We start from the raw sequence: 13125 nt of genomic DNA on the forward strand, positions 1-13125 counted from the left end.
ATCGGGAACTTTGTTTTGAAAACTGTCTGACCGGAAGTTGTACGTCTCAAGCGAGAGAGAGACAACTAGCGAAGCTTGCAAGTTGACGTGTTAAATATATGAGGGGTGAGTAAAAGCACATCTTTTTTTAACTGTTATACACACGCAGTCGACGGTGTTTTTTGTAATTATTCATGCTCTTGTGGCGTGAATAAAATGTGCACAATCTGCACTACACCTGTCAAACATGGATGCTAGCCAGTAAGCTAACGTGTAAATGAAGAGCTAATGTAGGTGTCAGGTAAACTCACGTTGAATCTTCTTTAAAAAAAAAATCCAACATGCCAGCAACAGTTAGCTGTGCCAACGATAGAATGAAATGTTTAATTAGGTTATTTCACGACTTGTCAAACTAACATAGTTACCGAGTTAGCAGGTTAGATGGTGTTAGCCGATCAGTTTGGTTCGTGAAGTGGTTCATTGCAGCTCTGCTGGTTTGTCAGGAGGATGAGCAGCTCAGAGGAGGTGTCCTGGATATCTTGGTTTTGTGGACTCAGAGGGAATGAATTTTTCTGTGAGGTAAGTTTCAGTTTCACACTTCAGCTGGCATTTAAGAAAGCCGTTCAGAGTCCAGTTTTGCCCCCCAAGTAATCTGTCATACCAAAACATAGATCTAACCACAGTCAGCTACAGCATCCTCCAACAGACTGTACACCTACCCAGGCTGGAGCACCTGCAAGTAGCACTTTACAATATAATCTCACCATATAAGTTTAAATATATTTAGGTAGCTGTATCTGCTGAAGCTGATCATATAAGAGGATTTCCAGCTTTTCTCAGTTTCGGAGGCTGCTCTGTCAAGATGTGGGAATTTGTTTAGGATGTTATTTGTGTTTAAAATCCTGACGTCTGAATAACCATTGTAAACTAGCTTAGGTTATACAGTTTGTCTTTTCTTCACGAGTATCAAAATAGTACTTTTGATTAATAATAACATGGAATGGGGAGTTCTTTCACTTCGCTTCACAAACAAAAACAACCGGACTTAAGTCGACCCCTGTGCACCCCTAAAATGACAGAACTTTTGAAGGGTGGATTAAAAATAAATAATGTCTCCACGACATGAAGAAAACCACAACACAAATGGTACGACACCAACTCTGCGACAGGAGCAGCTTGACCCTTCAGAGTGTTTTGATGACCATCGATTCCTCTGCAGAACTGTTGTTGTTTTGCAGTTTCAGTTTGGATGGAAATACTTTTGTCAGCGGTGCTGTGGACGGGTTTTTATTTATTTTTAAGGATGGAAGAAGAAAAACCCGCTGGTGTGGACTCAGCCTTAGACTTTGTAAACTGCAGCTATTCGGCGTCTGTTACAGACACTTCTCTCTGCTGTCGGCCCTTTAATCTTTTTCACTCGCAAGGCTTCCCCCAATGCCTGAAATAAACATACTCGGAACTGTGGCCAGCACCAACATCAGCCTTACGCACTGGTTCGTCTAGAACATTAGCCCTCGCACGATCCCATTTCTAATTTTAACTCTCTACTTTCTTCACGAGCAGCGTCTTAACTGATCCTTTTAAGCTCTTGTGTAATGTTTCCACATCAGCGAGCGGTCGTGATGTGCTGCTCCGGCACTGGTAATTAATGCCTTTTTAATAGACTTTGACCCTCCTCTGCTGCTATGTTACAGGTTGACGAAGACTACATACAGGACAAGTTTAACCTGACGGGTCTGAACGAGCAGGTGCCTCACTATCGCCAGGCTCTGGACATGATTCTCGACCTGGAGCCAGGTGATGTCATCGCGCAGCCAGCACTTGTTGCTATGAAACGGAGCAGCGTTAATTATTTCCAACTGCCTAAATCGCTTTTTTTCTTTTTATAGATGAGGAGCTCGAGGATAACCCGAACCAGAGCGACCTGATAGAGCAGGCGGCAGAGATGCTGTATGGTCTTATACATGCACGCTACATTCTGACAAACAGAGGCATTGCACAAATGGTGGGCGGCTGCGTGGTAATTTCTGAGTTCTCCGAGCTCTGTCGCGAGATCATCTGAGTTTTTTGTGTTTTTTTTTTTTTTGTAGTTGGAGAAATATCAACAAGGGGATTTTGGCTATTGTCCCAGAGTCTATTGTGAGAATCAGCCAATGCTTCCTATTGGTAAGTCTGCCTCTCAACAAGTTGTCTTTCAGTCTATTGTGATAAAACTTCTTAGAGGTTTTTTTTCCCCTGACTTCTCTAGGTTTGTCAGACATCCCAGGAGAAGCGATGGTGAAGCTTTATTGTCCAAAGTGCATGGACGTGTACACCCCCAAGTCCTCCAGACACCACCACACGGACGGAGCCTATTTTGGCACGGGGTTCCCTCACATGCTGTTCATGGTGCACCCAGAGTATCGGCCAAAACGGCCAGCCAACCAGTTCGTGCCAAGGTTTGTTCAGATGTTTTTAATGTTTCGCAATGACATCCTGCTTTGGTCTGTGGAAAGCTTAGTCTTCAGTCTCCGCCGTGCGGCGTTGCTCCAAACGTTCCCTCGTTTGAAAGTCAGTGACCTCAGAACTGCAGGTTGAACTGTTTTTTTGTTATTCTTTTTCAGGCTATACGGCTTCAAAATCCACCCAATGGCTTATCAACTCCAACTTCAGGCTGCGTCAAGTTTCAAAAGCCCAGTGAAGACGATTCGCTAAAGCAAAACTTAGACAAAGACTGAAAAAAATGGTATTGTTTACGACTATTATCGAAGCAGCATATTGAAGACTCCCGATAAGTCACTGTACAGTTATCAGAACCCATCTGTGTTCACTTTTGAGTTGAGCTACTTCCTCTTTACTGAAGCCGTTCCATTTGAGCAAATGTGTTCCGTTTTTTTAAACACGTTCGGCTGCTTCTCACAACATGGTATTTCATCGTCAGTACAGTCTTTCCACAGCCATAAAAATGAATTTAACTCTTGTGGAGGCTACAGTTTGTCGTTTGGCTCCATTGAAGGCAGTTGAATGTATGAGGAAATCTCGCCACCAGCCCCCGGACTCGTTTGCCTTATCAGTGACAGTCGAGACTTGTAACAGTTCAGCTGTGTTCAATCTTTCTAATGTTGTGCTACGTAGCAGATGTGGGAATGTGCTTCGATTTTGTTGTGGCACAGAGTTATTTCCAGACTAGACATAGAAAGCAGTGACTTGGCTCAACGTGGACCTTTGCTCGATGTTGTTGTTACTTTGATATGTAGTGGCTGTATTCGCAACTCTGAACAGTTTCCCGATAATTCATGTTTGTATCATCTTTGCATCAACAAGAATGACATTAAATATTTATTTCTTACCAAAAAAAAACCCCCCTTATTTTCAAAGTGTCGTGCGTTTTGCACAAACAGCCGGACAAAATGCAAAGTAAATGCATATTTTTTTTATTTTCTCGTAAAAAGACAAGGGATAAAGTCACAAAGCAACGATATTTTCTTCGTCTAAAAACTAATCTTCCTTCATGTGAAATGCTACTTTGTCGCTAGGTCATCTATGGCTTCTGTGTGCGGTTTAAAAAAAAAAAAAAAGGGTAAAGAGTTTGCTAACAAACGGGTCGCCTAAAAACAGAGTCATTCTTTTGTTCTCTATGGAAAAAGTACGGGCGGGGGGGGGGGGCGAGCGAGCGACTCAGAAGCTACGTGGGTAAGAAAGGCTTTACAAAGTGGACGATGATAAATGCAACATTTGACATCTAGAGCTTGAAGCCTGGAAAAGCTTTGTGTTGAAACATCACAGTACATCAAAATCACACGAAACAGTTCCTACTTTACAAATAAATTACTGTATAGCAGAACATGTAAAAAAAACAAAAAAACACCTGTGCTCCAGTGAGAGAAAAAGCCACATTTACTGGGGCAGCTGCCTTCGTCTCTTACACATGTGGCTACTGTGACAGACAAGCCTCCTTTTCTTTCTTTTTTTTTCCTTCCTCTTCTTGACCGAACATGAATGTACATTTACAATAGAGATGGATATACATATATGGAAATTCCTCATACAATCATATGGAGGTCTGCAGCCTTAAAAAGAATATCCAAAAACCTGAGATAAAAACAGACCGAAGCGAGTAAAACTTTATGTCAACCAATTCTGTTCGAAGCAATTCCGTCTACTATGATACTGAACAACACACAGGGGTGGGTGGGGGGGAGCTCTCCACTGTCGGATATAAAGTGTGAGGAGTCTTATTTAAAAAAGAAACTCGGTGAGCCACAAGAGGAAACGAGTAAGAACGATTCGAGGCGTCGGACGAGGACGGGTCGGAAACACCGTAACGGTAACCTACAATTTAATCAGCAGATGGATATGAATAACTTAAAAACCTCAAATTTGTACAAAAAAAAAAAGCACACTTCTATAAAATAGAGAAATATTTCAAAATAGATCAATTTTAAGCTCAAACTTTACAAGAATGTGTAGGCTACTGGTTCTTGGCTGGTGGGGGAACCAAAGATTTGAGGTGTTTTTTTTTTATTTTGTACCTGAGCAGTGAACAAAGCGTAACAAACTGTCCACATTTGAGCACAGAAATGTCTTTGTTCGCATATCAGTGCGAGGTATGTCACTTCGTTACAAAAAAAAAAGAAAAAAAGAAACCTCTCCTGAATTAAACTGACGAGTAAACAGCATAGTAACAGCTCCCCTTGAATGTGATCTTAACGTTTTTTTTGTTTTTTGTTTTTTCCCCGAGCAGCACCAGGGGAATAAATGCCGATAAATAGTCTCTGCGCTACAGCGGAAATGGTGCGTCTGTGTAAGATAAACAATGTAAAAACCCACTAAGAAAACTACAGCATTTAAAAGCAAACATAACTGAAAACGTTTTTTTTTTTAAACCAATACATGTTCACACTAAAGCCTTTACAACACCAGGATGATGTAAGCATCTGATCAGCAACGTGCAGCCCTTCCCTCCTACTGTGAGCAGCTCAACTGAGAAGAAAACAGAGGATCTACAAAGATCAATCTACTTGGCTATTGTCGTTTCGGGTGCGGATTCCTTCGATCGTCCTTTTTGTGCACAATCGGAGTGGTTTCACTGCATCCTGGATGCTGCAGTCTAACAGAGGAATGTCGGAGGGCCGAGGGAGGGCTCGGTTACAATGCTGATGCTCCGCCGTGCTTCTCCTGCAACACAGTCACGCATTTCCATAATTTAATAGAGTAAAATCAAAACCATAGTCTTAATCGGATAGTACGACAGAATCTGCAAAAGTCTCATTTAAAGCATTTGTAAAACCGGATGATGAGATTAAAAGCTGAACACTGAGTTTTTTTCTCTTCTGGTGAGAAATCAAATCAGAGTCCTCAGAGTACCTCCGTAGATTAAAAGCACCGTCTGTAGCTCAGACAGAGTGCCAATAGTGTACTGTGTAACGGACTAGAGGCCGTCTCGTATTCAGGGTCTGTACCTTATCTTGGTCAATGTCAGAGTCTGCGGTTATGACGATTCTCTTCTCCACGCGGGCCTCCGAGGAGCCGCTTTTCACCACCTGTGAAATTGGTCAAACATATTTGAGAGGCGTGTCAAATAAGATCAAGTAAAACAGAAGAGGCGAACGCAGCGGCGTTCATCCCGCTGACCTTTGAGATGTGAGTGGTGGTGGTGGTGACTGTGGTACCGGTGGTCGTCTCGGAGCTAACGGTCTTGGAAGTGGACACTGCCGTACCGTCTTTGTCCTCGTCTGTCCCGTCATCTGTCGTCTGAAATAAAACCCACCAGAACTTAGTAATCCTTTTTAAAGTACTGGAACCCTGAGCGTCCGTTGAGGAAGCTGCAATAATGCCTCCCCCTCACGTTGTCCCACCCCCCCTCCCACCCGCGCTGCTCGTTGTCAGCTGCCTCCGTGCAAAGCCGCCTGCAGCTCAGACGGATCCCGTGCTGGAGCCCCTACCTTTGAAGGCTCATAGGTGAAGGTCTTGGTCGGGACGATTGGGACCTCTGTGGTGGAGATGTCACCGGGTAAGGAGGCAGCTGTGATGGTGACAGTCTGGGTCTGCACCAGAGGGGGCTGCGAACGGGAGCATAGCCCCATGAGCGGCTGTTTAACCAGACACCTCAGAGCAACAAAAAAAAATTCTATTTTTTTTTTTTTTTTTTACACCACGCCTTCCCATCAGTGCCATTCATTTAATCAACCTGCCCACGTCAGCTCTGATTTACATTTTAAAGCATTTCTTTTTCCCCCCACCACCAGCCTTTACTAAATGAACCTCCAAACGAAAACTGTAAAGCCATGGAGTGATTTGGAAAGAGATGACGAAAAGTGAAGTCAATGAGATTTAGTGTCAGAGGAGAAGGTGATTTTCTCGCAGTAACCCGTCACCAGTCTGGAACACTACTGTGCAACACCTCTACGGCGCATCGAGCTGAATCTGATGATGATAGTTCAGGCCATTCTTAAGGTTTATGGTTTTACAAGTTTTGACGCTTGGGTGCTGCAAAGGAGTGAGCAAGTATGGAAGCCAGAGGGCCAAGCAGTGAAAGAATCAGCATCACCCCGAGCGAGTCAGGAGACTACCTGGAAGCTGCGTTTGACCTGTAGACCCTCGCTCCAGAAACAGGAAGCTGGGGAAGATCCGACTGTCCTCCCAGAGTGCTCCGCCACCCCGGGACATGATTCCTTTTCCTCTTGGATCACATCTAAAGCTTTCTGGGAGGGCTCAAAGGAAGGAGCCAGCCGTGCCTGTTCCACCTCTAAGACTGGCACCAAGAAAACTACCGCCTCCTCCTGACCGCATGACAGCTCTCCAACAGGAGCGCTGAAGGCTTCGGGACTGTCAGGCTCACACTTGTGGCTCACAGAGGGCATGGGGGGTATGTCTGAAAAGCCCAGATTACTGCAGGTTTCCTCATTAGCAGGTTTTGCCTGCGAACCTTTGCACGGGAGACTAATGCACACACTCTAAAAAAAACAAAAAACAAACAGTCACCGTGTGATCGTGGGCCCCAGCAGAGAACTCTGAATAACAAGTGGAATTGACACGAATTATTAAACCGTTTGCATGCAAGAACATCAGAGTACTAGATCTCATAATACTGCAGAAGATGCTGGGCATCTATTTGTTTTTATGACCCAATCAGAGCTAACTGAGAGCTGCAAAAGGCCACAATTGGCCACTTATCCCACAGACATTACTGTAGATTACCAATCCAGATGGATAATGAACTCAGATGCATCTGCATAGTGTTTATAGTGGATATATTTAATCAATCAACACAACTTTGGGTCATGCCAAGTCATAAAAAAACCCTTAGAGGTCATGTCATTGATTAGTTCTAAAATCCAGTCACTTCTGTATCAAAGGGTTGAAATTTCAACTGAACATCACATCTTTAGGACCCTAAAGATAATTTGCAACTAAATAGGAAATCATAAATTAAACAAATAAACCATTTTCTAACTGTATGAAAAAGATAAAAGTTATCTGGTTCTGCCACAGATTGCGCTGAATTGGGAAAATGTCTTTGAGATATTTTGTTTTTTTTTTAACTGTAAAGTATTATCATCACATTATCCCTCATTATCCCTGCACTACGTATTACTCCTGCTTTAAAACTTTAAGGAAAATGGTCCATTTCTAATTCAGTTCACTAGCTGTATAATGACTTTTGGTGGGTTTTATTTCACAGATTAGCGCCGTATAGAGTTTCCTACCTCTGTGAGACACCTACACTCACAGTTTCCTTTGGTAGACAAACCTCTGATGCAACCCAATGCTACGGCTCTGCCACATATTCTACTCCAGTGAAATGTCTATTTCATCCATCTGTTTGGATCTCTGGCATTTTTGCAAGGTCCTACTCACTTGAAGCCTTTACAGATTTGTTGTAAAGTACATTTGTAACATGAAGGGCGAGGATTCGGTGCGTTGAATGTTGAATGTGAGGGAAGGGTTACAAAAATAAAATATACACCGACTCCAGTCGTGCATTTGCACGTAGCTCTAAAAAAATCTGGTACTTGAATGACAAAAATCCACCTTTTTGCAAGTAAAAAAGACAAAAAAAACAAACAAACAACAACAAAAATAAAACAATCATTTTCTTTGTATATGGAATGCCTTTTATTCTTTGGTCAAAATTGATTGTCAAAATGTCATGCAACACGGAATCTCTTGCAACTGCTACATACCGCCTTTTGAAAGACTAGTGAAGGGCAGAGAAGGTAATGAAGTAGAACAACTGAGCTGCCTCGCGGTTTCCCACCACCGGAAATACCATAGTGGTTACAAAGATTATTAAGGAATTCCGAACCTGCTGTTTGCAGCGAGTGCTTCACAGAGGTCAGCTTAACTGAAGCGGCCCTACGGACACTACGAACAATACAAATGTACCTCAATATGTGTAGAAAAACAGGCTCGAAGTGATGTGGTCCGATATTTAAAACAAAAAAAACCTCCAGATAAATGCCAGTCATTACGAAATATTTCGAATATCGTTAAAGTCCATTGGGAGAGGCGAAACAGTGGTGATCGATTAGCAGTCCCAGTCCTAATAAGTCTGTGGAGATGAGGTCTGTTTGTGGCTGGAAAAACAACCCAAAAAATAAAACAAGGAAATTGTGCAGCTGTCGGGAAACGAGGAATCAAAGTCTTGTCGAGCAGAGGTCTGAAAAGAGAGCAGCTTCTCAAAGTGGAGCAGAGGATGAGGGATGAAAAATGCTGGAGTGATGTTGCAGAGGAGGAGAGGAGGAGAGGAGAAAGCGGGAGGTTGATGGGTCGATGGGCTATAGATGGGCTCTCCGCCGCTCGCATTCACACCTGTGTGGGGAGTTCCGCAGGGTTGAGACGGCCCCTCAGCTGCGTTTGGAGTAGAAGTCTAGCAGGGGGCCGCGCGGGAGGCGGATGACAAACTAAGAGGGGGGAGGAGGAGGAGGAGGAGGGGGGAAGAGATATGAGAGGAAGGAATTTTAAGGTGCCTGAAATGACCGACTGTGGACTGAATTTGTAAAAGCCAGAAATCTACAACAGCCAAACAGTGGAAATAATTCACTTCAACTGAAATGAGATTTGGACTGCCCTTTATTCTGTTGAGAACATGGAAACGTTTCCACTGCATGCATTTCAACATGCACTCTATGTTTTCCATGGGGGGGGGAGAAGCTTCAGCTTCATTAACATGATTGCAACAGATATCCCATCGACTCCAGCTGTTGTTATCTGTAATGTATTCTTCCTCTGGGGCAGATTCGAAGTCAGTATATCAGTATATGTCACACTGCTGATGTATTTATGCCGATGATATAAAGACAGCACTTTACAAACTGTCCCATTTAAGGAGCTGCTTGACGGACATCAAAGAAAACTACCGTCAGTTAAATTCAGATGAGATGGAAAGTCTGATCAACTTGAGGAATATTTCAAAGTTAAGAAGGCTGGAGTCCAACTCTGACCTGGAGAGGTTAATTCGTGTTTTTATTTCCTCTCGTTTAGATCACTGCATCTTTACTTGCCTTAATAAAAACTAAAGAAATGCCTTAACGGTCTTCAGATTGTGCTCAATGCACAGCGGTTAGGCTTTGAACCGGAACCAGCAGAAGACAACAAGTGACTCTGATTTTATCATTAAACTCCATTTTTACCGTCTTTCATGGTGCCTTTTTATTTGCATGTTTTGGTATTGATCGTGAAGCGCTTTGTGATTGTTATCTGAGAAAGATGCCATATAAATAAACTTTACTTGTGACAAATGTCCACAATGTCAGTAGCTACTAACAGGACAACTACTTACAGCTTATTTTTTTAATAATCCCATCATTTCTAATCCATCAGCACAAGCAAAACCACTATGGCTGCTGCTTTTATATTTAAAAAAAAAAGCTGCTTATCTTAGCTGTCACTTTGCTTTGCTTCGATTTCAACGCAACTCTAACGCGTGCTGACAGCGTGACGTGTTCGGAGGCATTAGTGTCCAAATGCAAAAGTCCACGCAGTCGTGAAGCCTTTGATGCAAAAGGCATGCAAAGTGTGTCATTAGCTCTACGGCCCTGGGATTGTGTTTCTACTCCAATGAAAGCCGACGGGCCATCGATGTCAGCTATTCGTTAGAATCGGGTGACATTTTTGTTGTGGCTCACTCGATTGTCGATGCAACCCTGAATGAGGCTTTGTGTCTTCGCAGAAAGACAACCAATGGGTTAGAAAGCGGCAGCCAAACGAAGGAGTGAAAGCGAAAAGGCAGAAGCAGGGGGGGGGTGATGAGAGGAAGCAATGAGGAGAGGGGAAAGGAAGAGAGCTGCTCGGGGTCAGAACGTGCAAACCTCTATGAAAGTGGTCGTGTTTTAGTCATGCAGTAAACTCTCAGTCAGGTCGGTCAGTCATGCAACACAAACACGTCGGGGTTTCCGAGGCATCCAAGCTCAGTGAGATCCAGAGACCAGGTGACCTCTGGAAGACCCGCTCCCAAGATGCCTCGCTCCACATCCGTCTTTCCAGCGAAAGAACGAAAGCGTGGGCGCCATTCAACACCTTCAACTGCAATCTTCATAAACATGCATGTGCTGCGTGCCACATGCCATCGCCTCAGATGGGAAAGTTCATGCACACACAATGCTCAAACTCTCAGAGAGTAGAGGGGCAGCTGGAACAGGCCGAATCTCTCCTCTATCAAATTCTTTCAACTCGGTTTATTCACCAAAGAAGAAGAAAAAAAACCTTTGCAAAACTAAATCTCTGCACACTCTGTTCACTTGTGGTGATTTGACCGCGTCCGTTCAGGAAAAAGCGATCATTCTGGAGAGACTTACCCCATCTGCGCTTGGCAGAGGCTGACCATTGATGCCCAGGGTGCGGAATGGAGAGTGCGTGGAAAGGCGCTTGTCCCACTCGCTCAGCCTCGGCTCTGGGACGGCCTCCATGAAGTTCCTCTTCAGCTCGCTGATGCTGGCGTGGTGCCTGATCAGGTCCTCCTGAGGCTTCTCGAACTCCTGCACGGAGGAAAGCCGGACGCGGCGGTGGGGGAAGGGTACAGAAGCAAGGGCGGGCAGGTCATTTGGCAAATGGGGCGAGAGAAAAAAAAATAAAAGAAAAAAAGGGAAGGGATGAGGGAGGTGAAGGATATTTTTTGAGAGAGAGAGAATAAGAAACGGGAGAGAATATAAAAGAAGGAAAAAAATAGTGAGATTGTGTTGCTTTCCTGTCGTTCCACGGCAGTTTTAATGCTGCTGGTTAAATGAAGCAGAAGCAGGGTTAACAGGTGATTCTAAGGGAACGTAAAGTACAAGGGACCATTAATCTCCATGTTTGTACTTCCAGATAGAAGTACAAAAGCTTGTGGTCTCTTGATAGATTACCAGTAACTCCTTTTCAGGCTGCAAATTAAGTCTGGCAGCTGAGTGCCGCCATGATTCATCAAAGCCGATTATAATTTGGAGCTCTGGAAGCGATAAACCACACGGCGCAGCGTTTAGGGTCTATTTCACAGCGTTAGGTTTGCCGTGAAACATGTCGAGAAAAAAAAAAAAAAACAGGCTGCAAATCAAACAGCAGGAGAGGTGATGACAGCAGACATGGTTCAGACTGTTAAAGAGGAAGCCTCGCTGGAGATGGAAACCCGTTCATTTGATGCAAATGAACTGACGTAGCAGGAGAAGCGCCGACTTGGCAACATTAAGCACCAAGTCTCATCTCAGTGGACAAAGTGCAAGAGGGTGAAAGCCACATGGCGAAACATACTGCAGTTTAGCTGTTAATCAAGACCTAAGGCGACATTAGATCAACTTAATCATGAGCGCGTCACCAAACATCACCTTGGTTACGCATCACACGCAATGTACAGCTGATAAGCTGAAAAAGAGACGAAGACATAGAGAGCAAAAGCAAGAACAGGAGATTACTGATGATCTAGATTTAATCCATGCTAGACAAAAACTGAACTGATTAACTAAAACAGTCCAGAAAGGTTCCTCTTGTCCCAGATTAGCTTCCACCATGGGTCAGCAACCGCATCGCGGGACTTAGGGGACAGTAAAGGATGACATGAAGTGCGCCAATAAGTAACAATCCTGATCATAACCTCTTCCTTTAGTTTCAAGCTCAGCAGCAGTCTCCTGAATCAGGTAGATAAGAGTGATTTTTTGCATTTCTCGCTGGTGAAAAGTGCGAGTCATGCCACATGCAAGCGTGAGATTAAACAGCAGCCAGCGTGCCAAAGAGCAAGAAAATACAGCTGGAGACTGACATCTCAAAAAAAAAAGGGGATACAAACCTCCAGCATTAAAAGGCTATGTCTGACATAAATTGAGTCACCCTCAATTTTCTTAGCTCTTTTCTGTGAAGAATGAAAAGAACAAAAAGAAAAAAAGAGTGTGGGTTTGTGTCCGTTTCCCCCGTACGCTGCCACACCTTAAGACATGCATACTATGACGTTCACTGATGTGTTAATACAACAGACAGGTGTGAGGAGTACATGCAAAACCGTTCGGTGCCGACTGACCACTGCACAATACTAGCGAAGCAAAGGATAAAACGGCCCCGGGAGGAGCCGCTCAGGATTTCTAGGACTACAATAAGAAAAAGAAGTGGCGATGGAGTGAGTCTATCATCATGCATGTGTGCATTCCAGTGTTTTACAACAGCAGGCAATGAGAAGAAACGAGTGCTTTGAAAACAGCTAAACCAGACTGGATTTACAGTGTTCTGTTAGTCGCTGTTTGCATATTCTATCCATCACTGGATCTCCTACATCATACTGAATGGCGTATGGAAGCACAACATGGGGAGAGGGTGAAATTAGTCTTAAGGATGAGAAGCCCTGTATCATCGGAATGGAGGTGGAGAAATGGCTACACGGAAGCACGTGCGACGCTGACAATCTGACCTTTCGCATTCGCACGCCCTCCACGCTCGTCTCCGACTCGTGCTACCCCAAAGGGAGGAGAGAGGGCACACGTGTTAGCATCCTCTGCTCGTTGGCTCGGATGTGCCAAAGTGAAAAAGTCTCGGGCCAAAGCGAAAACAGGTCCTCTGAGGGACAACGGGGTCTGCCACTAACCTGAATGTCCCCATTGATGGTGGATATCAGTGAAGAGTCTACTCCTCTCTGCCCCCTCCACACTGCTGGCTACAGCAGCAAGAGAGACACAGTTCACACTCAGACACAGAGAGAAATCTCTG

The 13125-nt window shown here is 44.1% G+C and overlaps 2 protein-coding genes across 12 annotated transcripts in view; one reads left to right on the plus strand and one right to left on the minus strand.

The window, feature by feature from the left end:
• On the plus strand, positions 1-4073 carry LOC140316572 (casein kinase II subunit beta). The gene is made up of 7 exons (XM_072394462.1): positions 1-105; positions 483-558; positions 1674-1776; positions 1869-1984; positions 2070-2145; positions 2228-2417; positions 2583-4073. Exons 2-7 carry the CDS (start codon positions 487-489, stop codon positions 2671-2673), a joined length of 648 nt encoding a protein of 215 aa, XP_072250563.1. The 5' UTR covers positions 1-105; positions 483-486; the 3' UTR covers positions 2674-4073.
• LOC140316569 (protein 4.1-like) overlaps positions 3377-13125 on the minus strand; it is a 27830-nt gene continuing 18081 nt past the window's right edge. For 6 of the 11 annotated variants that reach the window (XM_072394451.1, XM_072394450.1, XM_072394455.1 and 3 more), the window contains exons 12-20: positions 13004-13072; positions 12830-12871; positions 12218-12280; positions 10758-10937; positions 6531-6914; positions 5904-6020; positions 5593-5712; positions 5421-5501; positions 3377-5136 (exon numbers count right to left, since the gene is read on the minus strand). In XM_072394451.1, the coding sequence (XP_072250552.1) occupies positions 5107-5136; positions 5421-5501; positions 5593-5712; positions 5904-6020; positions 6531-6914; positions 10758-10937; positions 12218-12280; positions 12830-12871; positions 13004-13072 (1086 nt within the window). In that variant the 3' untranslated portion in view covers positions 3377-5106. Of the gene's footprint in view, positions 5137-5420; positions 5502-5592; positions 5713-5903; positions 6021-6530; positions 6915-8032; positions 8865-10757; positions 10938-12217; positions 12281-12829; positions 12872-13003; positions 13073-13125 lie in introns of those variants that run through there. The other 5 variants (XM_072394452.1, XM_072394457.1, XM_072394453.1 and 2 more) reach the window with 5 other exon arrangements.

Source organism: Leuresthes tenuis, unplaced genomic scaffold, assembly GCF_036924035.1.
Source record: "Leuresthes tenuis unplaced genomic scaffold, fLeuTen1.0.hap1 SCAF_10, whole genome shotgun sequence".
In the NCBI taxonomy this organism is placed as follows: domain Eukaryota; kingdom Metazoa; phylum Chordata; class Actinopteri; order Atheriniformes; family Atherinopsidae; genus Leuresthes; species Leuresthes tenuis.